Source organism: Rhinoraja longicauda, chromosome 5, assembly GCF_053455715.1.
Source record: "Rhinoraja longicauda isolate Sanriku21f chromosome 5, sRhiLon1.1, whole genome shotgun sequence".
NCBI classification, from domain to species: Eukaryota; Metazoa; Chordata; class Chondrichthyes; order Rajiformes; family Arhynchobatidae; genus Rhinoraja; species Rhinoraja longicauda.
Genome location: NC_135957.1, coordinates 619,120 through 646,421, shown reverse-complemented (window position 1 = coordinate 646,421; position 27,302 = coordinate 619,120). Strand labels below are relative to the sequence as shown.

General features: G+C 50.9%; 1 protein-coding gene across 2 annotated transcripts in view; it reads left to right on the top strand.

Annotated features, from left to right (window-relative positions):
• kif6 (kinesin family member 6) overlaps positions 1 to 27,302 on the top strand; it is a 466,382-nt gene that overhangs the window by 300,891 nt on the left and 138,189 nt on the right. For both annotated transcript variants that reach the window (XM_078398770.1, XM_078398768.1), the window contains exon 14: positions 13,545 to 13,647. In XM_078398770.1, coding sequence (XP_078254896.1) covers positions 13,545 to 13,647 — 103 coding nt within the window. The remainder of the gene's footprint in view (positions 1 to 13,544; positions 13,648 to 27,302) is intronic.

Sequence of the window (27,302 nt, the reverse complement as noted above, 5' to 3'; positions counted from 1 at the left end):
AGTGGCTGGCGGAAGGCCAAGTTGCACTTGAACTGGTGGGAGCTGAGTCTAGAGCGGTGTTTGTGGTCTGTAGCATCGGAAAGCTCCCTCCCACACCGACTTTGCCCGGTCCAGGTGTGCCGGGTAAGTACGGCAATAGTGCATTGGATTTTCGTTGAAGCCGGGAGGGCGACCGAGACCTGGGGAAGAAGCCTCCGGAAGCTCCATTTCCTACGACGGGAGGATTGGCACGGACTTTTCCCTATCTTATCAGGAGGAGACTGCTTCTGTTGCTTTGCCAGGAAAGCCTTCACAAGACTTTAAACTGCTGCAAATGCGTGGAGGTGCAGCAATAGCAGAAAGACTGCTTTGACTTATAAAATACTGAGACGTTTTGTTTTGCTCCACGCCCTAAAGATGGCGGCCCCCAAGAATTATGCAGCTGCCGTACAGTCGGCAGTCTCCGTGACTAAGGGCCATGAGTCGTTGGGGCGTATACATGGGGTGAAAGTGACCTTGCAGGGCAACATTACCTTCAAGGCTGTGCTAACCGCGCTGGGGGAGACTGTTGGCAAGAAGGCCATAATCGCAGGCGCGGTGGTCAGTGGGAAGGCTGTTGTCATCCTAAAGACTGAGCAGTCGGTGGCTACCGCATTGGAAAGGGGGATCACGGTGGCTGGGATTTACATGGCGGTGGACCCATGGGGATGGCCCGTGCTGCCGGTCATGCTGTCCAACGTTCCCCCTTATGTTCCGGACGCGCTCCTGCTCCCACATGTAACTAAGCTGGGGGAGGTGCGGTCTGGGCCCACCAAACTGTTGCATAGGTTGGATGATCCCGAAATGCAGCATGTATTAACGTTCAATCGCCGCGTGTACATACAGCTGGCACAGGGGATTGATATGGAGGGGAGTTTTGAGGTTGAATGGGAAGGATTCTGCTATCGCGTGTTTTGGAACACGGGCCAAGCACGCTGCCATGCATGCAAAGAGGTGGGGCATTTCCGCAGGAATTGTCCCAAGCACCGGGCTGCCAGCTCTACCAAGGTGGCCCAGGAAGGCAGTGCTGGCCCATCTGGGGCTGCTGGTTCTACCACGGTGGCCCGTGATGACTTTGTTCCCTTGCTCCCATCCTCCATTTCCCCACCACCCCCATGTCCCGTATTTGTGGCGGAGGATGCCGGTGCAGGGTGGGGGGTGGATGAGGGGCACTGGGAGAGACAGAAGAGTAAGAAAGCTAAATGGAAGAAGAAGAACGTTCAAGCGGGACGCCAGGCAGAAGGTCACCTTAATGAGGGTCCCCCGGCAGTAGATATTATCGAGCTCGCCTCTGAGCCTGAGGGTCTGAAGGCTGGAGAGGATGAGCAGGTAGATGGCGGGGCGGAGGAACAGGCTTCAGCAATGGAGCTGACTGTACCACCGCACGCTAGTGGTTATAAGAGGAGGAGGCACGGGTCCTCTGACACGGAGAACGGCCCTGAAGGTCAGGGGCGACCTGAAGGGAGGTGTTTCTCCCCTGTTGAGGCAGAGTACCCAGTACACGCCTCCTCTGGGCAGGAGGATGCCTCTGTAGTGCAGGGACCACCTGAGAGTGGTGACACACTACCCCAGGGGGCTGTTCCCCCAGGGATTGCGTCCGCTGGCTTAGAGGGTGACCAGGGGAAGATTGATGGGGGGGACTTGAGTGTGGGGGTGTGTCCCCAGCCCATGCTCCCCATTGAGGCTACGAGTCCTATTGAGGGGTGTGCTGCCCCATCGGCTGAGGGAGCAGGGGAGACTCCGGGAACATCGCCCCCTGAGGGCCAGAGCGAGGTGGTTCCCCTGGTGGTGGGGGACGGGGACTCTCTGGGTGACGGTGCTGGGCCGGGTGCTCTGGGTGCGAAGGAGGACATGGTCGTTTCGGATCGTGTCCTTCGGTCGGACTCCAGACGTACCCTCTCACTGCCCGCCCCGGAGACTTCCTCCAACATCACTGCCCCCAATCCGGTTACAGAGGGCGGTGGGGGTGTGCAGGAGCCTGGCCATTTACCAGGCAGCTTGCCACAGTTAGAGGTACCGGTACCTGCCCCCGTCATTGATCCTGGGGGTGGGATGGTGACGGAGGAGGGACCGGGTGATGTGGCCGACCCGCCCACCTCACAGGGAGGGGTGAGCGAGGCGGCTGGGAGTCAGAACTATCCAGACTCGGGCTCAGACATTGAGTGGGAGGAGGAGGGGGACGTGGAGTCCAGCGACAGTGAGTTGATGGACTATCCCACCCGCAGCCCCGTGTCTCGGCTTGTTGATATCTGGGAACTCCGGAAGTTTCTGAAGGACAGCAGAGGGAAGAGGAATAAGGCAGATCTGGCTGTCGACCTCTGGTCAGACCTGACGGTACCCTTGCAGTCCATTTATGCCATCCTTCAGGAGGAGGGGAACATGGCAGGTGTATTGAAAAATGAGCGGCGCCAGCTCCAAGAGCTTTTTAAGTCCCTAAAGAAAGGGCAGAGGACTCGGGGAGGCTCCATTCCGTCAAGGGGGGCTTGTAAAAGTTCTTGTGCGCTTTCAAAATGAAGCTCACTATAGCCAGCCTGAATATTAATGGGGCCAGGGAGTCTCTCCGTAGGTTTCACCATCTCTCGGTGCTGAGGGACGGGAGGTACGCGGTGAGCTTCCTGCAGGAAACACACACTGTGGCTAGTGACGAGCCCACCTGGCTCCTGGAGTGGGAAGGGGGGGTCTACATGAGCCATCTCACCTCCATTTCGAGTGGAGTGGCCTTCCTGTTGGCCCCATCTTTCCAGCCGGAGATTATCAAGGTGCAGGACATTGTACCAGGCCGGTTGTTGTATCTGGCCGTGCGCCTGGATGGCGTGCCGTTACATTTTATTAATGTGTACGCCCCCAAGAGCGGTGCTATGCAGACGCGGTTAACACAAGAAGTGACCGCGCTGTTGAACACCATCGATCGGGGGGAGTGTGTTTTCCTGGGGGGTGATTTTAATTGTACCCTTGAGGCGAGAGATCGCTCTGGCATTCAGCGCGATCCGGCAGCGGTCAAGACATTAAGGGAGTTGGTGGATTCTTTTGAGCTAGTAGATGCTTGGAGGAATTTCCATCCCAACTCCGGCGCCTTCTCATACAGGTTTAAGGGGGGTGGTTCCCGTATTGACCGTGTATATGTGTAAGGCTTATGTGTCCTGTGTCTCGGCAGCCTCCATGCGGTTGGAGCCGTGCTCGGACCACTGCCTGGTGCGAGTGGACTTTATCCCGAAGCGCACACGGGCAGGGTCCGCGTACTGGCACTTCAACAACCGGCTGCTGGAGGAGCGCTGGTTCCGGGACTCATTCAAGCAGTTCTGGGCGGAGTGGAGGGAAAGGCAGGGGCGTTTCCCTTCTCTAAGGCAGTGGTGGTATGTAGGGAAGGCTTACGTCCGTCTGATTTGCCAGGACTACACGAGGGGGTCGACCAAGGGGCGTGACTCCGAGATCGGACGGCTTGAGAGAGAGTTGCTCGACTCGGAGTCTCGCCTGGGTCAGACGGAGGGGGACTCATGTGAGTGGGAGGAGTACCAGGAGAAGAAAGGGGCACTGAGGGACTTGCAGCTGAGGAGGTCCCGGGGCGCGTATGTGAGGTCGCGAGTCCAGATGTTGCACAATCTGGACCGCGCCTCCCCCTTTTTCTTCTCCCTGGAGAAGTGCCGAGGTGCCCGCAGGCAGTTTGTCGAGTTGCTTGCGGACGATGGCTCCTCCATCACGGATCCAGAGAGGATCGGTGCCTCAGTTAGGTCGTTCTATGACACTCTGTTCTCCGAGGGAACATCTAGTGGGGAGGCACAAGGGGTGCTGTGGGAGGGCTTACCCGTAGTGTGCAGGGAGGTGGCTGAGCGACTCGATGATCCCCTAACTCTGGAGGAGTTGACTGGTGCCCTGCACCAGCTCAGTAGGGGCAAGTCTCCGGGGCTGGATGGGCTGACTGTGGAGTTTCATCGAGCCTTCTGGGGTGTCCTGGGGGGCGACTATGTGAAGGTGTTGGGGGAGAGCCTGGCGACCGGGGAGATGCCCTTCTCGTGGCGCAGGGCAGTCGTCGTCCTGCTGCCCAAGAAGGGCGATCTCCGCCTCTTGAAGAACTGGCGCCCGGTCTCTCTTCTCAGTACGGGTTACAAAGTCTTTGCACGGGCATTGGCCAATCGCCTGGGGCCCATGCTGTCCCATGTGATCCACCCTGACCAGTCCTACACAGTCCCGGGCCGGTCCATCCAGGACAATATCCATCTGGTCCGGGACCTGATCCATCTGTGCCAGAGGGCTGGTCAGTCCGTTGCCTTTCTCTCCCTTGACCAGGAGAAAGCGTTTGACCGGGTGGGACACGACTACCTTCTCGGGACTCTGCGGGCGTTTGGATTCGGACCCCATTTTGTGGCCCGGGTCCGGCTCCTATACGCTGCCGCAGAGTGCCTGGTCAAGGTCAATGGCTCTTTGTTGGCTCCCATTCACTTTGGGAGGGGGGTTCGTCAGGGATGCCCCATGTCCGGCCAGCTTTATTCCCTCTGTGTGGAGCCATTCCTGTGTCTCCTACGGAGGCGGCTGGCAGGTTTGGATTTGCCGGGGCCGGGGGTGGAGGTGGTTCTCTCGGCCTACGCCGACGATGTGCTACTAATGTTCACCGACCCGGTTGACCTGCGGAGGATGCGTGAGTGCCAGCGGGTGTTCTCAGCCGCATCCTCCGCCAGGATCAACTGGGGGAAGTGTGCTGGGCTCTTGGTGGGTCAGTGGCAGGTAGACTCCCTGCCGGAGGAGATGGCAGTTTTTGCGTGGAGCACCACGCACCTCCTCTATCTGGGGATCTACCTGAGTCCCACTGAGGGGGCTTGGCAGGCGAATTGGCAGGAGCTGGAGGCGAAGGTGGTCGCCCGTGTGGGGCGCTGGTCAGGCCTCCTTGGTGTGTTATCATATCGGGGTAGGGCTTTGGTCATAAACCAACTGGTGGCCTCTCTGCTGTGGTACCGGCTGGCCACTCTGGTCCCGTCCTCTCGTTTCATCGCCATGATACAGAGGAGGTTAGTTAACTTCTTCTGGGGTGAGAGGAACCACTGGGTCTCTGCTGGGGTTCTGAGTCTCCCGTTGGAGGAGGGCGGTCAGGCGCTGGTCTGCGTCCGCACTCAGGTGGCAGCCCTCCGACTCAGGACCTTGCAGAGGTACGTGCACTCCGAGTGCCCTCCCAGATGGCACTCGCTGGCCACGTACTTTTTCTGCCAGGGGCGCTGCCTCCAGGAGGGATCACGGCTCCCGGTAGCGGGCATGAGTCAGCGCGCTAGGCGGGAGTTGCCTGGTTTTTACCGTGATCTCCTGAGAGCCAGGAATTTGGTCACCTTCAGCCAGGGCGCTGCTCCTCAGGGGGAGGGGGGTGCTGTGGTTGTGAGGGGGCCGGTCCTCACCCTGTCACGGTGGGTGTCGAGTAGAGGCGTGTGCGTGGAGCGATTCCGACTGGGCTTACCCCCGCTCCGTCGGAATTGCTCATCGGGCCCACGGCACGGGTCCCTTCCCGAGAGCCGGCCCCACGCAATATGAGCCGCCTTTCCCAGATGCCCAGCGTGCCGTTCCGTGACGCGGAGAGGCGCGTCTTGTACAGGCTGCTCCTGCACACTCTCCACTTCCTCGCTCTCGTCTTCCGTCCGGACACGCCCTGGTGGTCCGTGTTACCACCTGACGGCGGGAGCGGTCCCCAGTGGAGGTCTCTCTATAAGGGGGTCCTCCCGCTTTACATCGGGGACTTGGGGTGGAGAGTGTTGCATAAGGCTATAGCCTGTAACAGGTACTTGAGCCGGTTCACGGTCTCGTCTGCCGCCTGTCGCTTCTGCGGTGAGGAGGAGACCGTGTACCATTTGTATACAGAGTGCGTGAGGTTACAGCCCCTGTTCCAGTATCTGAAGGGGCTGCTCCTCAAGTTCTGGCTCAATTTTAGCCCTACGCTTTTAATTTTTGGGCACCCGGTACAGAGGGGGGAGGGTCAGGAGGGAGGAGGGGTTCTCCCTGTCGGTCTGCTCCTGGGCCTGGCCAAGATGGCCATCCGCGGGTCCAGGCAGCGGGCAGTCGACGGCCTCACAGAAGTCGGCTGCCTACCCCTGTTCCGGGCTTACGTCCGTGCCCGCGTGTCCCTGGAGAGGGAACACGTACACACGGTGTCCACGGGGACTCTGGAGGCTGGTCCGGGAACGCTGGTCGCCGCGGGGGGTTGAATGTATTGTTGACAGAGATGGCGGGATTTTAATGTGATAATTGTTTAATTTGTAAACTGCCGATACAGGCGGCTTTTGTTTGATCGCATTTTGCTTAGTATGTTTGTATGTTTTTCTTTGGAATAAAACTTTTATATATATTTAAAAAATAAAAAAAAATAAAAAAATAAAAATTGTCAGGATGGAACCCAAGTCTCTGTCACTGTGAGGCAGCAACTCTAATTAGTCTGAAGAAGGGTCCCCATCCGAAACGTCACCTATCCTTTTTCTCCGGAGATGCTGCCTGACCCGCTGAGTTATGGAATGGAATCCTTTATTGTCACACGTGACAAGGCACAGTGAAATTACCCAGAGCATGCAAATACTCGCCCATACGGTGCTGACAAAGGGCCATCTCTCCCTTCCACATGTCGGCTCCCCCACGCCGGATCCTTCATTGTTCTTCCCAGAGTTACTGGGAACTCAAAGTTACTCCAGCACTTTGTTCCTTTCTACACACAATCAACGACTTATCCCACCCCAGTTATTCCTTCTTAGGCAATAGACAATAGGTGTAGGAGGAGGCCTTAAGGCCCTTCGAGCCAGCACCGCCATTCACTGTGATCATGGCTGATCATCCACAATCAGTACCCCGTTCCTGCCTTCTCCCCATACCCCCTGACTCCGCTATCTTTAAGAGCTCTATCTAGCTCTCTCTTGAAAGCATCCAGCGAATTGGCCTCCACTGCCTTCTGAGGCAGAGAATTCTTCTCCCTGCTCCTGTCCGGCAGAAGGTACAGAAGCTCGAAAGCGCGCACCACCAGACTCGGGGAAATTGCGCAAATAGCTCGTTTCCCCCCCATACGAAAAGCAAAGTAGAGGAGAAACGCAGCGAGTCAGGCAGCATCTGTGGAGGGAATGGACCGAAGACGTTTCATTCTGGGACCTCTCTTTCTGTCTGACTCGCTGTCTCCCTCCGGAATTTTCATTTCCCCCTCAGCATCCCAGCTTCCGCAGTCTTTTTGCGTCTCCCTCACCCCAGCAACCTTGTTTGAGGATAAACAAACGCACTGTGTGCCACAAGTTAATGAATGAGCTCATCCTGTAATCAGCTCGGCTTCTTGTTGCAAAAGGCGAACTAAGTTGCATCTGTTTGCAATTGCTTGTTTATTTTGCACCGGATCCAAGCAGGAAAATGATCCAGAACCTACTGTAGCTGATTTTAAGGTCAACTCTTTGTGGCCATTTATGGTAATGCTATTTATGAGCCAGCGTCGGGATAAATGAAATTAGAAGTTTTCAACAGCTATGACCTTTGATTCGAAAACCAGATTTGCTTTTGCATATTATTCCACAGCGTTTGACGTAATTATATAAGTGTCCTACCTTTTTTTTTAGAGCAGAGTGCAACATCAGATGTAGGTTTTCTTCTCGCTGGAATTTAGCTTATACTCGCTGGAATTTAGAAGACTGAGGGGGGATCTTATTGAAACATATAAAATTCTTAAGGGGTTGGACAGGCTAGATGCAGGAAGATTGTTCCCGATGTTGGGGAAGTCCAGAACCATGGGTCACAGCTTAAGGATAAGGGGGAAGTCTTTTAGGACCGAGATGAGAAAACATTTCTTCACACAGAGAGTGGTGAGTCTGTGGAATTCTCTGCCACAGAAGGTAGTTGAGGCCAGTTCGTTGGCTATATTTAAGAGGGAGTTAGATGTGGCCCTTGTGGCTAAAGGGATCAGGGGGTATGGAGAGAAGGCAGGTACAGGTTACTGAGCTGGATGATCAGCCATGATCATATTGAATGGCGGTGCAGGCTCGAAGGGCCGAATGGCCTACTCCTGCACCTATTTTCTATGTTTCTATGTTTCCTCTTCTTTGTTTCTCGAACCTTATCACCCGTTAACACAGTTCATTGATCTGTAAATTTTGCACGTGCTTAATTGCTGGAGCTAAAAGGACGTGCTGTATCTCTGAACTAAACTAGACTAAACTGAACATTTGTCAATTTTTAATCATGCCGACCAGATTGTGCCAAATCTATCAAAGGCATAAAAGAAATCTCTGCAATTCGCAATTGAAAGATCTACGAGAAGAAATATTCAAAAACTATTGAACGTACTATCAAGGAAATTAAAGTCATAAAATTTAAAATAAAATGTCACTGGAAAGTACTCAAAAACAATTTAAAACAACTCAGTTAATGTAAATGACCCATGGGTTACGTCTCATACCTTTAACTCCCATTGGAATTTATGGAGATATAGTGCCATGTGTAACTGCAGCGGTAGAGTTGCTGCCTTACAGCGCCAGAGACCCGGGTTCGATCCTGACTATGGGTGCTGTCTGTACGGAGTTTGTACGTTCTTCCTGTGACCACGTGGGTTTTCTCCGGGTGCTCCGGTTTCCTCCCACACTCCAAAGACATACGGGTTTGTAGGTTTTAATTGATTTCGGTAAGATTGTAAATTGTCCCTGGTGTGTGTAGGATAGTGTTAGTGTGCGGGGTGATCGCTGGTCGCTGCGGACTCGGTGGGCCGAAGGGCCAGTTTCCACGCTGTATCTCTAAAGTGAAGTAAAGATGCTTGTGTTCCATGCCAGCTCCCAGGTGGAATCCAACATTTTAGTGCAGTCGGGAAGCTCCCAGCAATCCACGTTACTGCGAGCTGCAACGTTTCTCCCCTCTGTTATCAGGCTTCTGAATGGCCCTTCCATAAGCTAGGATACTGTCCGATTCACCTCTACCCCATTGCGGACATTAGACTTTGTCTATGGAACTGGTGCGCTACAATGCTGAAGCTTGTGGAACATAGAACAGTACAGGACAGGAATAAGCCCTTTGGCCCCCAATGCCTGTGCCAACCATGATGCAGAGACCAAATCGAATCTGCCTCAGCGTAATCCACGTCCAAAAGCCTCTTATAAGAAAATAACTGCAGTTGCTGGTACAAATGGAAGGTATTTATTCACAAAATACTGGATTAACTCAGCAGGTCAGGCAGCATCTCAGGAGTGAAGGAATGGTTGACGTTTCGGGTCGAGACCCTTCTTCAGACTCTTAATGACTACTATCATGTAGGCCTCCACTACCACCCCCGGCAGCGCCTTCCAGGCACTCACTAGTTTCTTTGTAAAAGAACTTGCTCCAGACATCTATATATGAAAACTCTCGTTTGTTATCTTGTTTGTGACTGAACTTCAGCCAAAACGCTACACGATAGCGCGACAATTTTAGGCCCACCTTACTCACCATTGTCACTTTAGTGATAGTGCAAGTAGTTTCATTGAAATCGGTGTTATATATTTAAAGTTATTCACATTTTTAAGTTTAAAAGGAGGAGAGGGGGAGGGGAGGAGGGAGGGAGGGGGGAGTGGGGGAGAAGGGAGAGTGGAGGGGGGGTTGGGGAGAGAGGGGAGTGGGGGGGAGGACAGGGTGCTGCACCAATGCAGGAGAGGTTTGGGCCCAACGGGTCCACTTGGTCTAGTCTCCTTTAAACCTTGCCCTGCTCATCTTTAAGCTGTGCCCTCTGGCCTTCGATCTTCAATCCTGAAAAAAAACTCTTGACTGTAATCATTTTATATACTTCTATTCTGCAACCACTAGCATTCCAAAGAAAACCATCCAAGTCGGTCCAACCTCTGCACTCTGTATCTTTCTGTTGTATCTTCTATACATTGAACTTGAGTTTAACTTGTATTTACGTAGAGTATTGTCTGATTTGTATGAGTTAGATAGAGCTCTGGGGGCTAGTGGAATCAAGGGGTATGGGGAGAAGGCAGGCACGGGTTACTGATTGCGGATGATCAGCCATGATCACAATGAATGGCGGTGCTGGCTGGAAGGGCCGAATGGCCTCCTCCTGCACCTATTTTCTATGTTTCTATGATAGCATGCAATATACATCTTTTCACTGTAGGAGTCCCAAGCTTCCAGAGTGGTAAAAACATACTGTGTAGGAAGGAACTGCAGATGCGGGTTTACACCGGAGATAGACACAGAGTGCTGGAGTAACTCAGCGGGTCAGGCAGCACCTCTGGAGAAAAAGGATGGGTGGCGTTTCGAGTCGGGACTCTTCTTCAGACTGCCTGAAGATGGGTTCCGACCCGAAACGTCACCTATTCTTTTTCCCCAGAGATGCCGCCTGACCCGCTGTTACTCGAGAATTTTGTGACCTTTGTTGGGACACAGATTTTAAGAGTTTTGGTGGAATGGAAAGTCTTCCTCTGTCCGACAGGGTCACTGTTTGTCTGTGTGTGCCAGTAAACTGCAAGCGTGACCTTCTTTTTCCGTAGCTAAACAGACTAAAGATGTTTAAGTACTCTTTGCCTATTTTGTAAATGACTCCATCCCAATCATCCAGCCCCATGCAGTTCCCTTTCCAGGAAATCACGATAAACAAACTGCCAGTGCTATTGTGTGGTATTGTGGGTTTTTAATGAATTCAAGGAAAGATACAGCATGGAAACAGGTCCTTTAGACCACCGAGTCCACGCCCGCCCTCGATCCCCCTTTGACACACTTTCCCATTCACCACACCCTGCACACTAGGGGACAATTTACAGAAGCCAATTAACCTACCGGCCCGCACGCCTTTCGGATGCGGGAGGAAACCGAAGCACCCGGAGGAAACCCACGTGGTCACAGGGAGAATGTGCAAGGACATGAGGGAGGCACGGTGGCGCGGCGGCAGAGCTGCTGCCTCACAACGCCAGAGACCCGGGCTCCATCCCGACCACGGGCGCTGTCTGTACGGAGTTCTCCCCGTGACCCGCGGGTACGTTCTCCCCGTGACCCGCCTGGGTTTTCTCCGGGAGCTCCGGTTTCCTCCCACACTCCAAAGACGTACGGGTTTGTAGGTTAATTGGCTTCGGTAAAATTGCCCCTAGTGCTGGTGTACAGAGTGATGGCCGTGGGCGCGGACTCGGTGCGCTGGTGATGAGCCTGTTGTATTCTTATCAATGGGCCCGGCTTGTGGTATGCAGAGATGGTGAGGGGAATAAAGAGGGAAGAGTTGCTGGAGTAACAACACTTCAACACTATGTGGTGAAGGTGCAGGTTCCAACCGTGAGCGGCCTGGAACCCAACTAACATAGACCCTGAAGACAATGCCCCAGTGGCACAGTGGTGCAGCCTCATAGCACCAGCAACCGCGATTCAATCCTGACCACGGCGCTGTCTATGTGTGTGGAGTTTGTACGTTCTCCCCGTGACCCGCGTGGGTTTTTCTCCGGGTGCTCCAGTTTCTTCCCACATTACCAAGACTCGCGGGAGGAAACGAAACAATTTGCAGGTTAATCGGCCCTCTGTAAATTGCTCCCGAGCGTACAGGGAGTGGATGAGAAAGTGGGATAACGTAGAACTAGTGTGAACGAGTGATCGATGGTCAGTGTGGCCACTGTGTTTCCACACTTATTCTCTATAGAAGTGTGAAAACGCACACCTCCAGATTCAGGGACAGTTTCTTCCCAGCTGTTATCAGGCAACTGAACCATCCCACCACAACCAGCGAGCAGTGCTGAACTACTATCTACCTCTTTGGTGTCCCTCGAAGGACTATCCTTGATCAGACTTTGCTGGATTAACCTTGCACTAAACATTATTCCCTTATCATGTATGTACACACTGTAATTGGGTCAAGTGTCATCATGTATTGTCTTTCCGCTGCCTGGTTGGGACGCAACAAAAGCTTTTCATTGTACCTCGGTACACGTGACAATAAACTACACTGAACTGAACTGGACTAAATCGGCAGGATTTCCACTAGCCAGCAGATCACCGAGTCATAGAGTTATGCAGCACAGAAGCAGGCCCATTAGTTGATCGCATCCATGCCCACTTTCAGGTCCATCCCTACTAATCCCATTTTCTCACATTCGGAGAAAGCCACGAAGACTAGGAAACCTGGGAAAGTTAATGAAGGATTTCAAGGTATACGAGGGTTTAGACTGATATTAGCCGAACACTCCAGCGATTCGTGTCTATCTTCGGTGTAAACCAGCATCTGCATTTCCTTCCGACGCAGGATGTTAAAATATGTCTGGTGGTTTTGGCTGGTGCCTGAACACCCACAAAAAAATTGCTTGCCATCCTTTATTGACTGATAGTTGACATTTCAGAACCTTTCCTGCAGATGACGAAGAGTAACCGTGATCTCCCGGTTGCCAAACACTTTAACTCCCCTTCCCATTCCCACACTGACCTTTCTGTCCTGGGCCTCCTCCACTGTCAGGCCAAATGCAAATTGGAGGAACAGCACCTCGTATTTCGCTTGGACAGCTTACACCCCAGCAGCTCGTGAACATTGACTTCTCTAACCAAGTAACCCCTACACTCCCTCTCTCTCCATCCCTCCAAACTCGCACCAGCTTCTCGTTCTCACCTAGCAAACAGCTAACAATGGCCTGTTTCCTTTATCATCATTACTTTTTTGCATATCTTTCATTAATTTGTTCTATATCTCTCCACATCACCGTCTGTATCTCTCGTCTCCCTGTCTCCTGACTCTCAGTCGGAAGAAGGGTCTCGACCCGAAATGTCACCAATTCCTTCTCTCGAGAGATGCTGCCTGTCCCGCTGAGTTACTCCAGCTTATTGTGTGTATCTTCAGATTAAATCAGCATCTGCAGTTCCTTCCTACACACACACACCCCAATCAGCCTGACTTATTTTTCCTGAGATTTTGCTTGCGAAGCATACAACCCAGCGATATGAAAATTGATTTCTCTGACTTCAAGTAACCCTTGCATCCCTTGCATCCTCTCTCTCACCGCCCACTCTCCCCCATCCTAGTCATCGTACTAATTTCACTGTTGTCCACTGAGTTTCACTGCTTGTATCCACTCGTTATCACCTACCCCACAGCCAACAATTGACCATTGTGGGCTCCTCATTGATCAACGGGCGGCACGGTGGCGCAGCGGTAGAGTTGCTGCCTTACAGCGAATGCAGCGCCGGAGACTCAGGTTCGATCCTGACTACGAGTGCTGTACGGTACGGAGTTTGTACGTTCTCCCCGTGACCTGCGTGGGTTTTCTCCGAGATCTTCGGTTCCCTCCCACACTCCAAAGACGTGCAGGTATGTAGGTTAATTGGCTGCGCAAATGTAAAAATTGTCCCTAGTGTGTGTAGGATAGCGTTAATGTGCGGGGATCGCTGGGCGGCGCGGACCCGGTGGGCCGAAGGGCCTGTTTCTGTGCTGAATCTCTAAATCTAAAAAAATCTAAATCGTTGCTTTTTAATTATCTTTCATTCGTTTGCTCTACTATATTCCGTCTATTTTCTACGATCTCAGCCACGTCTGCGTTCAGATATTTACAAAGAATATACTCACTGACTGAGTTGTGTTCTGCCTTCCATCTGTCTCTCAGCAGGGGAGATGTCCCTCGGACGGCAGCAGGCTTTTGAGATCTTCAGGAGGGACCATGCAGACAACGTGACCATTGAAGACAACAAACATCTTCTGAAGCAGAGGTAAGCCATCAATGAACAGTCGCCAAAAAGGACGGCATTTTGATTTGATTTAGAGATACAGCGCAGAAACAGGCCCTTCGGCCCACCAGGTCCGCGCCGCCCAACAATCCCCACACACTAACACTATCCTACACACACTAGGGATAATTTTTACATTTGCCCAGCCAATTAACCTACAAACCTGCATGTCTTTGGAGTGTGGGAGGAAACCGAAGATCTCGAAGAAAACCCACGCAGGGCACGGGGAGAACGTACAAACTCCGTACAGACAGCGCCCGTAGTCAGGATCGAACCTGAGTCTCTGGCGCTGCATTCGCTGTATGGCAGCAACTCTACCGCTGCGCCACCGGTATTTCGTTCAGGAATCGAGAATCAGAGAACAAAGGTTTAGGATGGGGGAAAGAGTTAATAGGAACCTTAAGGGTAACATTTTCACACAAAGAGTGGTGGATGTATGGAACGAGCTGCCGGAGGAGGTAGTTGAGGCAGGGACTATCGCAACTTAAGAAGCAGTTAGACAGGTACATGTATTGGGTAGGTTTAAACATAGAAAACATAGAAAATAGGTGCAGAAGGAGGCCATTTGGCTCTTCGATCCAGCACCGCCATTTATTGTGATCATGGCTGATCATCCACAATCAGTAACCCGTGCCTGCCTTCTCCCCATATCCCTTGATTCTGCTCGCCCCTAGAGCTCTATCTAACTTTCTTTTTAATTCATCCAGTGAATTGGCCTCCACTGCCTTCTGTTGCAGAGAATTCCACAGATTCCCAACTCTCTGGTTGAGATGGATATGGGACAAATGCGGGCAGGTGGGACTAGTGTAGATGGGACATGTTGGTCGGTGTGGGAAAATTGGGCCGAGGGGCTTGTTTCCACGTCGTATCACTCTATGACTCCATAACTATTCACCACTGCATGAGACCTACAATGAACAGCACCAGAAACAGTGATGAAGGAGTGAAAGGCCATAAAATGGTGGAGTAACTCAGTGGGTCAGGCATCATCTCTGTGGAACATGGTCAGGTGACGTTTAGGGAAGGCTCTCATGCTGAAACGCCACCTATCTATGTTCTCCAGAGATGCTGCCTGACCCACTGAATTACTTGACTCCTCCCACTTCCTCCAAACCAGAGGCGTAGCTATGGGCACACGCATGGGCCCTAGCTACGCCTGCCTCTTTGTCGGGTACGTCGAACAATCCCTGTTCCAGACGTACACTGGCCCCATCCCCGAACTCTACCTCCGCTACATCGATGACTGCATTGGTGCTACCTCTTGCACCCATGCAGAACTCACTGACTTCATACACTTCACTTCCAATTTCCATCCTGCCCTTAAATATACCTGGACTATCTCCGACATCTCCTTCCCGTTTCTGGACCTCACCATCTCCATCACAGGAGACAGACTAGTGTCGGACATTTACTATAAACCCACTGACTCGCACAGCTATCTGGACTACACTTCTTCCCACTCGGTCCCCTGCAAAAAGTCTATCCCCTACTCCCAATTCCTCCATCTATGCCGCATCTGCGCCCGGGATGAGGTGTTTCACACTAGGGCTTCAGAGATGTCCTCATTCTTCAGGAAACGGGGCTTCCCCTCTTCCATTGTAGATGAGGCTCTCACTAGGGTCTCTTCTACATCCCGCAGCTCCGCTCTTGCTCCCCCTCCCCCCACTCGTAACAAGGACAGAATCCCCCTCGTTCTCACCTTCCACCCCACCAGCCAGCGGATCCAACAAATCATCCGCCAACATTTCCATCACCTACAATGGGACCCCACCACTGGCCATATCTTCCCATCCCCTCCCCTCTCTGCGTTCCGCAGAGACCGTTCCCTCCGTAACTCCCTGGTCCACTCGTCCCTTCCTACCCAAACCACCTCATCCCCGGGCACTTTCCATCCCCTGCAACCGCACGAGATGCAACACCTGTCCCTTTACCTCCCCCCTCAACTCCATCCAAGGACCCAAACAGTCTTTCCAGGTGAGACAAAGGTTCACCTGCACCTCCTCCAACCTCATCTATTGCATCCGCTGCTCTAGATGTCAACTTATTTACATCGGCGAAACCAAGCGCAGGCTCGGCGATCGCTTCACTCAACACCTGCGCTTGGTCCGCATTGACCAATCTGATCTCCCGGTGGCCGAGCACTTCAACTCCCCCTCCCATTCCCAGTCTGACCTTTCTGTTATGGGCCTCCTCCAGTGCCGTAGTGAGGCCCACCGGAAATTGGAGGAACAGCACCTCATATTTCGCCTGGGCAGCTTGCAGCTCAGTGGTATGAACATCGACTTCTCCAACTTTAGATAGTTCCTCTGTCCCTCCCTTCCCCTCCTCCTTCCCAGATCTCCCTCTATCTTCCTGTCTCCACCTATATCCTTCCTTTGTCCCGCCCCGCAGACATCAGTCTGAAGAAGGGTCTCGACCCGAAACGTCACCCATTCCTTCTCTCCTGAGGTGCTGCCTGACCCGCTGAGTTACTCCAGCATTTTGTGAATAAATACCTTCGATTTGTACCAGCATCTGCAGTTATTTTCTTATAAGGCTATTCTGATTCTTCTTCTGATTCTATATTATAGACAATAGACAACAGACAATAGGTGCAGGAGTAGGCCATTCAGCCCTTCGAGCCAGCACCGCCATTCAATGCGATCATGGCTGATCACTCTCAATCAGTACCCTGTTCCTGCCTTCTCCCCATACCCCCTCACTCCGCTATCCTTAAGAGCTCTATCCAGCTCTCTCTTGAAAGCATCCAACAAACTGGCCTCCACTGCCTTCTGAGGCAGAGAATTTCACACCTTCACCACTCTCTGACTGAAAAAGTTCTTCCTCATCTCCGTTCTAAATTGAAAGGCCATGTTTAGAAATGAGGTTGATTGGCCTCAGTAAAAATTGTAAATTGTCCCCAGTGTGTAGGACAGTGCTAGTGCACGGTAATACCTGGTCGGAGCGGGACTCAGTGTGCCAAAAGGGCTGCTTCCATGCGAGATCTCTAAACTAAACTAAACTAGAGCAGGAGTAAATTAAAACAGAAAACTGCAGAAGCTAGAATCTTGCACAGAACACAGTGCTGGAGTAACTCAACCAGGTTAGGCATCATTTGGTGGACGTGGATAGGCGACATTTCAGGTGAGGATTGTTCTTTAGTAAATGAAAGTAGATTATTGTTATAATGACAGCCTATTGAGATAAACCAGGTGCGTATCAGAGCTCTGGTACCTAATGTGGAAGGCACAGTGGTGCAGCAAATGGAGCCACTGCCTCATGATGCCAGAGACCCAGAGTCTTGCTTATTTCCCCTTATAGAAACAGAAAATAGGTGCAGGAGTAGGCCATTCGGCCCTTCGAGCCAGCACCGCCATTCAATGTGATCATGGCTGATCATCCACAATCAGTACACCGTTCCTGCTTTCTCCCCATATCCCTTGATTCCGTTAACCCTAAGAACTAAATCTAACTCTCTCTTGAATACATCCAGTGAATTGGCCTCCACTGCCTTCTGTGGCAGAGAATTCCACAGATTCACAACTCTCTGTCTAAACATGTTTTTCCTCATCTCTGTCCAAAATGGCCTACCCCTTATTCTTAAACTGGGACCTCTGGTTCTGGACTCCCCCAACATGGGGAACATTTTTCCTGCATCTAGCCTGTCCAATCCCTTAAGAATTTTATGTTTCTATAAAAAGTTTAAGAATAAGGGGTAGGCCATTTAGAACGGAGATGAGGAAGAACTTTTTCACCCAGAGTTGTGAATCTGTGGAATTCTCTGCCGCAGAAGGCAGTGGAGGCCAATTCTCTGGATGCATTCAAGAGAGAGCTAGATAGAGCTCTTAAAGATAGCAGAGTCAGGGGGTATGGGGAGAAGGCAGGAATGGGGTATTGATTGTGGATGATCAGCTATGATCACAGTGAATGGCGGTGCTGGCGCGAAGGGCCGAATGGCCTACTCCTGCACCTATTGTCTATTGTCTAGAAGATCCCCTCTCATCCTTCTAAATTCCAGTGAATGCAAGCCCAGTCGATCCATTCTTTGGGTCAAAGACGTGTGGGTTCGTAGGTTAATTTGCCGCTGTAAATTGCCCCCAGTGTGCAGGTGAATTACAGAACATGAGGGGAATGGATGGGAATGTGGGGAGAAATATAAGGATAAGTATTTTTTTTAAAAGGAAAAATATAGGGATTAGTGTAACTGGGTGGTTGATGGTTGGTGTGGACTTAGTGGTACACAGGACCTGTTTCCGCACTGCATGCTTCTCTTGACTTAACGACATTAAATAGTGTTTGGCTGTGCTCTTATTGTGCATCAACAACTCTATCCTGGGACAGCACGGTGGCACAGCGGTAGAGTTGCTGCCTTACAGTGCCAGATTACACCCCAGTGGTATGAATATTGATTTCTCTAACTTGAAGTGACCTTTGCATTCCATCTCTCTCTCTCTGTCCCTTCCTCACCCAGGTCGTGCCAACTTCAAAGTCGTTTGTTGAGTCGCATTGTCTGTAACTCATTCTCACCGAGCACACAGCTAACAATGGCCTGTTTCCTTTATCATCGTTACTTTCTGGCATATCTTTCATTCATTTGTTCCATATCCGTCTATACCTCTCGTTTCCCTTTCCCCCGACACTCAGTCTGAAGAAGAGTCTTGACCCGAAACGTCACCTATTCCTTTTCTCCAGAGATGCTGCCTGACCCGCTGAGTTACTCCAGCTTTTTGTGTCTATCTCAAAATTGTAGGTCAAAATTGTAATTTGATGAAAACTTTGGTGAAAATTGTAAATTTTGGTGAAAATTGTGTAAATTGTAACTTTGATGAAAATTGTAAATTGTCCCCAGTGTGTAGGATAATGTTAGTGTGCGGGGATCGCTGGTCGGCACGGACTCGGTGGGCCGAAGGGCCTGTTTGCGCGCTGTATCTCTAAACTAAACTAAACTTATTTCTGAAATTCAACACCATCGAAGTAAATTGAATCACATTTTAGGAACAGAGTACAGAGTGTAGCTGCTACCAGAGTTCCCATTGGTAGATTCGGATCCTGAACAATGATGCCCCACTGTACACAAAGTTATGATGCAGAGTTCATGTTGAACACAAGGATGCAGGGAAACGGGAGCAGGATTCAGCCAATTTGACCTCTCAAGCCTGTCCCTCCACTCAGTGTGACCATAGCTGACCACTACTAGCCTCTACTCCTTCAGTGGCAGCCCCCCATAGGCCTTCATTAGAACAAGAACAGTACAGCACAGGAACGGGCCCACAATGTCCGTGCCCAACATGATGCCAAGATAAACTAATCTCCTCTGTCACCAAGTGATCCATACCCCCTCCATACCCTGAATATCCATGTGCCCTTTCCAAAAGTCACAAAGTGCTGGAGTAACTCAGTGGGTCAGGCAGCATCTCTGGAGCAGCGTAGAGCTACTGACCTACAGCACCACAGACCCGGGTTCAATCCCGACTACGGGCGCCGTCTGTACGGAGTTTGTACGTTCTTCCCGTGACCTGCGTGGGTTTTCTCCGAGATCTTCGGTTTCCTCCCACACTCCAAAGACGTGCAGGTTTGTCGGTTAATTGGCTTGGTATAAATTAAATTGTCCCTGGTGTGTGTAGGATAGTGTTAGTGTGCGGGGATAGCTGGTCGCTGCGGACTCGGTGGGCCGAAGACCCTGTTTCCGTGCTGTATCTCTAAAAATTAAAGCGAGAAAGAAGCTTAAACTAAAAGGAATAGGTGACGTTTCGGGTTGAGATCCTTCTTCAGAGTTATAAACCACTATTGTATCTGCCTCCATCACCACTCACCGTCGTCCCTTTGGTGCTAATGGAAGAAGTTTCATTGAAAGCAGCGCTTTCTAAAAATACCCATCATGTGGAGTATGAGGTGCTGTTCCTCCAGTTTGCGCGTGGCCTCACTCTGGCAATGGAGGCCCAGGACAGAATGGTCAGCGTGGGAATGGGAAGGGGAGTTATAATGGTCGGCAACCGGGAGATCCTTGGCGAACCGAATGCAAGTGTTCGGCGAAACGGTCGCCGAGTCTACGCTCAGCTTCCCATATTTGCGCCCTGCAAGAGTAATGTTTGAATCATAGGAAAAATAAATAATGCCTCCTTTGGGAAATAGATTCATACAACTGAAAATTGATGGAAAAGACTTCACTGTCAGAAGACTTATAACGCTTGCTGTCTAGACATGAAGACAAGGAATAGACTCTTGGGCAAAATCCTTGCACCGCTCCCCGCTTCCCTGCTCGCACCACACTCCCCTCCACCCAAGGAAGGAGCAAGAGAGGTCACATTTAAACATCGCAAAACCACGCAATGTTCTAGACAGCGCAGAGGCACAAAGCTCGCTGCTGCTGCAGCAGCTGCAGTGATGAACAACCTGGCCCGTCCGCAGAGCAGGCCACGGAAACAAACGCTGACGTTCCCAGAGGGAATAGCGGAAGAGAGAAGCTGCAGCTTCTCAGCCATCCCGACAGTTTCCCATCCCGGAGCGGCTCCAATTAGATCCTGACACGCGGCGCCTAAAAATAGGTCTCAGCTCTCCCGATGCAGCCAGCTTTCCAGGATGCCTGTCCTAATGAACTGCTGGAGAGTGAAGGGGCCCTGCTGCTGCTGCCTGTTGATTTATGTGGATCCTGTTGGAATCTGTGGAGGAAGCTCATGGTAGTTAGTCACTGATGAAGAAGGAACTTGAAAATATGCTTATAGTCAGAGTCATACAGTCACACAACGTGGAAATAGACCCTTCGGCCCAGCGTGTCCATGCCTGCCTCACCTACGCTAGTCCCACCTGCCTGTGGTTGTCCCATATCCCTCCAAACATTTCCTAGCCATGTACCTGTCCAAATGTCTTTTAAATGTTACTAGACCAAGTGGACCTGTTGGGCCTAAACCTCTCCTGCATTGGTGCAGCACCCTCTTCTCCCCCTCACCCCTCCCCCCTCGCCCCACCCCCTTCTCCCTTCCCCCTCCCCCTCCCCTCCTCCCTCCTCCCCCCTCCCCTCCCGCGCTCCCTCCCCATCCCCCTCTCCCCTTCCCCTCCCCCCTTCCCCTCCCCCCCCACTACATCTCCCTCAACCCCCCTTATCCTCCCTCCCCCCTCCCTCCCCCCCTCCCTCCCTAGGAGATAGATTTAAACTTTAAAATGTGAATAACTAAAAATAGAACACCGCTTTCACTGAAACTTCTTCCATTAGCACCAAAGGGACGACGGTGAGTAAGGTGGGCCTAAAATTATCGCGCTATCGTGTAGCGTTTTGGCTGCAGTTCAGGAACAAACAAATAAACAAACAAGAGTTTTAGTACTTCCTGCAGCAGCTCGTTCCATATACCCATCACCCTCTGTGTGAAAAAGTTGCCCCTCACGTTCCATCAAATCCTTCTCCTCGCACCTGAAACCTCTGTCCCCCCCTTATTCTTGATTTCCCTACTCTGGGTAAAAGAGTGCGCATTCACCCTATCTAGACCCCCTCATGATTTTAAGCACCTCTATAAGATCTTCCCTCAGCCTCCTGCGCTCCAAGGAATGAAGTCCTCGCCTGCCCAACCTCTACCCCATAGCTCAGGCCCTCGAGACCTGGCAACGTCCTCGTAAATCTTCCCTGCACTCTTTCCACCATCATGTCGAAAAAGTAAAATGAAAGATTAACGCACATCAAAACTCATCCCTGGATTTCCTTCCATTCCCCCTTGGAAAGCGCCCCAATTTCTTTCTGGTTTCGCTGATTTTTTTCAACCATTTATCATTGGCGAAAGGAGTTTCACTGTTGAATGAGCATGAAACTACGATTGCTCAAGGTCCTGGCAATCAGTCCCAAGCACGCAGGATCATCTGCTAGTACTCATACTTAACATCAGTATGAGGCCTGGCAAGACCTGCCATCCACATGTCCAACTTTAATAACTCAACATGCTTGCATACACGTATCATGACATTGGAAATAAAATCCCGACCATGCTGCGATTGCAAATGAATGTGGTCAGATTATCCTTACCACAACTGCAACTGCATTGCAGCCTCAAATTAAAGTTCATTAATCATCCCCATTAAAAAAAAGAGGCTGTGGGAAATATAAGCTTATTCGTGTCTCGTGTGAAATATGTAGTGTAATCCGAGCTGCCTCGCTTTTGGGCAACTTAACACATTTAGTTTAGTTTAGAGGTTTAGAGATATGGCGCGGAAACAGGCCCTTCCGCCCTCTGACTCCGCGCCGACCAGCAATCACGTCATCCTGCACACGAGGGACAATGTACGATTCTTGCCGAAGCCAAGTAAGTCTTGGGAGTGTGGAAGGAAGCCGGAGCACCCGGAGAAAACCCACGCGGTACAAACTCTATGCAGACAGCACCGGTGGTCAGGATCGTACCTGGGTCTCTGGCGCTGTAAAGCAGCAACTCTACCACTGGGCCACCTTAACGCCCCTATTAGTTCTTGTGGATACCACCAGCCTGGGGCCATGTCTCGAGTTTAGTTTACCACAGTTTGGTTTATTGTCACATTTACCGACATACGGTGAAAAGCATTTTTGCTGCGTGCTATCCAGTCAGTGAAAAGACTATAATATATTCCTTTATATGTCCCACACCGGGGAAATTTGCAGTGTTACAGCAGCAAAGTGGAGAGCAGGAGACATTCATTATAAAGACATTCAAAAATAAAGATAAGGATAATTGTCTTCATTTACTGTGCTTTTCCTGTACTGTTACTGTTGACTGGTCTGCTGGGATATTATCTGAATGGTGGCCGATTAGGAGAAAGGGAGATGCAACGAGACCTGGGTGTCGTGGTACACCAGTCTTTGAAAGTAAGCATGCAGGTGCAGCAGGCAGTGAAGAAAGCGAATGGTATGTTGGCATTAATAGCGAGGGGATTTGAGTATAGGAGCAGGGAGGTTCGGCTGCAGTTGTACAGGGCATTGGTGAGACCACACCTGGAGTATTGCGTACAGTTTTGGTCTCCTAATCTGAGAAAAGACATTCTTGCCATAGAGGGAGTACAGAGAAGGTTCACCAGATTGATTCCTGGGATGGCAGGACTTTCATATGAAAAAAGACTGGATAGATTTGGCTTGTACTCGCTGGAATTTAGAAGATTGAGGGGGGATCTTATAGAAACTTACAACATTTTTAATGGGTTGGACAGGCTAGATGCAGGAAGATTGTTCCCAATGTTGGGGAAGTCCAGAACAAGGGGTCACAGTTTAAGGATAAGGGGGAAGTCTTTTAGGACCGAGATGAGAAAGTTTTTTTTCACACAGAGAGTGGTGAATCTGTGGAATTCTCTGCCACAGAGGGTAGTTGAGGCCAGTTCATTGGCTTAATTTAAGAGGGAGTTAGATGTGGCCCTTGTGGCTAAAGGGATCAGGGGGTATGGAGAGAAGGCAGGTACAGGATACTGAGTTGGATGATCAGCCATGATCATATTGAATGGCGGTGCAGGCTCGAAGGGCCGAATGGCCTACTCCTGCACCTATTTTCTATGTTTCTATGAGCAGTGCTGGTTGTGCAGTCTCACAGCAGCGGCAAGGAAGCACCTCCGATATCTCTCCTTCACGCATGATTACAATCAAGCCGTGTGCAATGTACAGATACAGGATAAAGGGAATAACGTTGAGTGCAAGATAAAGTCCGGTAAAGTCTGATTAAAGATAGTCTGAGGGTCTCCAATGAGGTAGATAGTAGGTCAGGACCACACTCCAGTTGATGATAGGATGGTTCAGTTGCCTGATAACAGCTGGGAAGAAACTGTCCCTGAATCTGGAGGTGTGCGTTTTCACACTTCTGTACCCCTTGCCTGATGGGAGAGGGGAGATGAGGGAGAGAGACTGGTCCTTGATTATGCTGGTGGCCTTGCCGAGGCAGCGTGAGGTGTAGATGCCTCTATCTGCCTACTTCAGACAGCTTTGAGGTTCCATTGTAAAGGAGTGATGGCACAGTTCTCAAGCAAGGAAAATAGTGGCTTCCATGTGGAGCCAGCCATGGAGGTTGCCTCTGCTCCAGTTGTTGGCCGCCCTGCTCATGTAGGATGGTGTTTCAGCCAAGCCTCGTGCCAACTTTTCATGGCATACAGACATTCAGTGTTCGGGTACCCATCCAAACGTCTGGATTAAGGCTATATAAGAAAATAACTGCAGATGCAGGTACAAATCGAAGGTATTTATTCACAAAATGCTGGAGTAACGCAGCAGGTCAGGCAGCATCTCAGGAGAGAAGGAATGGGTGACGTTTCGGGTCGAGACCCTTCTTCAGACTGATGTCAGGGGGGCGGGACAAAGGATGGATATAGGTGGAGACAGAATGATAGAGGGAGATCTGGGAAGGGGGAGAGGAAGAGAGGGACAGAGGAACTATCTAAAGTTGGAGAAGTCAATGTTCATACCACTGGGCTGCAAGCTGCCCAGGCGAAATATGAGGTGCTGTTCCTCCAATTTCCGGTGGGCCTCACTATGGCACTGGAGGAGGCCCATGACAGAAAGGTCAGACTGGGAATGGGAGGGGGAGTTGAAGTGCTCGGCCATCGGGAGACCAACGCAGACCGAGCACAGGTGTTGAGTGAAGCGATCGCCGAGCCTACGTTTGGTTTCGCTGATGTAAATAAGTTGACATCTGGGGATTAAGGCTTGTACTCGCTGGAGTTTAGAAGGAAGAGGGGCAAACTCATTGAGACTAATGAAAGGCAAGGATAGAGTGGATGTGGAGAGGATGTTTCCACTAGTGGCATGGTGGCGCAGCGGTAGAGTTGCTGCCAAACAGCGAATGCAGTGCCTGGAGACCCGGGTTTGATCCCGACTACGGGCGCTGTCTGTACAGAGTTTGTACGCTCTCTCCGTGACCTGCGTGAGTTTTCTCCGAGATCTTCGGTTTCCTCCCACACTCCAAAGACGTACAGGTTTGTGGGTTAATTGGCTTGGTAAATGCAAAAAAAATTGTCCCCAGTGTGTGTAGGATAGCGTTACTAAGCCAACGGGCCGAAGGGCCTGTTTCCACGCTGTATCTCTAAACTAAACTAAACTAAACTAGTGGGAGAGTCTAGAACCAGAGGGCAAAGTATCAGAATAAAAGGGTGTTCCTTTAGAAAGCAGATGAGGAATTTCTTTCGTCAGAGGGTGGCGGATCTGTGGAATTCTTTGCCACAGAAGGCAGTGGAGGCCAAGTCAGTGGATATTTTGAATGCAGAGATAGATGGATGAAGACACTGGGCCCTTGTCCATCTCCGCCCCCTGGTGAGACCATCAATGAATTCGCTGCAGTTCGCCTACCAGACTGCGCCTACGACACAGAGCTCTCTCACACCTGGAGAAGCCGGATAGCACTGTGAGAATCATGTTCTTTGATTTCTCCAGTACACTCTACTACACCATCCAGCCGGGGCTTCTGGGGGGCAAGCTGGAGTGCACAGGAGAGGATCACCACCTCACATCCTGGATTCTGGACTACCTCACCAACCGACCACAGTATTTGAGGACAAAGGGTCTGGTCTGGGACAGGGTGGTCTGCAGCACTGGGGTTCCGCAGGGAACAGTGCTAGCTCCATTCTTGTTCACCCTGTACACTGCGGACTTCAGGCACAGCTCTGCAGACTCCTATCTACAGAAGTTCTCTGACGACTCTGCATCGTCGGCCTCATCACGGGTGACGATGGCAGGACGTACAGAGAACTGATCAAGGAGTTTGTGGTCTGGTGCCAGCGGAACTGCCTCCGGATCAACGCGGGGAAAACCAGGGAGATGGTGGTAGATTTACGCAGGAGCAGCCAGGTCCCCCCGCCACCGGTGAACATCCAGGGAATGGACATCGGGAGAGTGGACCTTATAAGTACCTGGGTGTCTACCTCAACAATAAACTGGACTGGACCGAAAATATCAATGCACTATACAGAAGGGGCCAGAGCAGACTTTACCTGCTGAGGAGACTCAGGTCCTTTGGAGTGCAGGGGGCATTCCTAAGGACCTTCTTCAACACGGTGGTTGCATCAGCCATTTTCTATGGAGTGGTCTGCTGGAGCAGCAGCATCTCAGCAGCGGAGGGGGAGAGACTTGACAAGCTGATCCAATGAACAGGCCCTTCGGCCCACACATGACGCCCAAGTAAAACTAATCTCCTTTACCTGCTCAGGCACGGCAGTAGAGTTGCGGCAAGTTGCTTCCTCACAGCGCCAGAGATCCGGGCTCCATCCCAACTACACGCGCTGTCTGCACCGAGTTTTGTACACTCTCTCTGTGACCGCAGGTGTGTTGACAAGCAAGATTTGACACTGAGCCACATAAACACCTGTGTAGATGCCCTTGGTATGAGGAACTCAAGATCATAAGGTGCAGAGTTAGGCCATTCAGCCCATCGAGTCTGCTCCACCATTCGACCATGGCTGATCTATCTTTCCCTCTCAACCCCATTCTCCTACCTTCTCCCTGTAACCATTGACGTCCTTACTAATCAAGAACCTATCAAACTCCACATGAAAAGTACCCAAATCACTTGGCCTCCACAGCCATCCGTGGCAATGAATACCACAGATTCACCACCCTCTGACTAAAGAACTTCCTCATCTCCATTCTAAAGAAAGTCCTTTTGTTTTGAGGACGTGTCCACTGGTTCTAGATTCTGCCACCACTGGAAACATCCTCTCCACATCCACTCTCTCTGTGACCGCGTGTGTTTTCTCCGGGTGCTCTGGTTTTCCTCCCGCACTCCGAAGACGATGCAGGTTTGTCGGTTAATTGGCTTCAGTAAAATTTGTAAATGGTTTCTAGTGCGTCTGATAGTGTTGATGCACAGGGACCACTGGTCGGCACGGACTCGGCAGGCCGAAAGGCCTGTTTCCGCGCTGTATCTCTAAAGCCTACAGTCTAAAGCCACTCAATCAACTAGAACTACACACAAGGAAGATGAAGTTGTGTGTCCAGACAAAAAAATCTAATTTGCTACCCCTCAAGAGCAAGCAAATGCCAGGAAAATGCAAGTGGGACTTATCCTCAGTTTTTCCGTTACAGTTAAGGTAGCCTCACAGTAACCTCATAAACCTGGCAATATTTATACTTATGGGCCTAATTCAATGTTGATCCTGAGATTTTCATCTTTTGAAAGTTAATGGCAGCGCCATTTCATGACCAAACAGGCTGCCTTTTGACAAGAAAGCACAGTGCTAACGTTGAGAGTTATAATGACTTTGGCCAAGTTACTCGCTCGTTGTTCTGCCGTTCGTTGCTCATCGAGATGGCTTTAGCGATTAACCAGATAGGTATCCGTTATCCTGTTGTTGACGTGCGTGAGAAAAAAAACTTCACTTCAGGATAAAAGAACCTTCCTGTTTTAAGAGCTTCTCCATGGAGGCCAATTAGTCTTCTGTGGGCTGGAAAAGGCACTGAAATTAATACGGTATGGAAATGTCAGCCAAGGCTTGAGGTTTTGTGAAGTGGATCTGTTTCCACGCAACAGCTCATCAGCCGTAGAGGAAGCTCGGAGGTTGTCCAAACACAGTTCTAATACAACATCACATCAACAACAGCTCTCTCTCTCTCTCTCTCTCTCTCTCTCTCTCTCTCTCTCTCTCTCTCTCTCTCTCTCTCTCTCTCTCTCTCTCTCTCTCTCTCTCTCTCTCTCCTCGCTCTCTCTCTCTCTCTCTCTCTCTCTCTCTCTCTCTCTCTC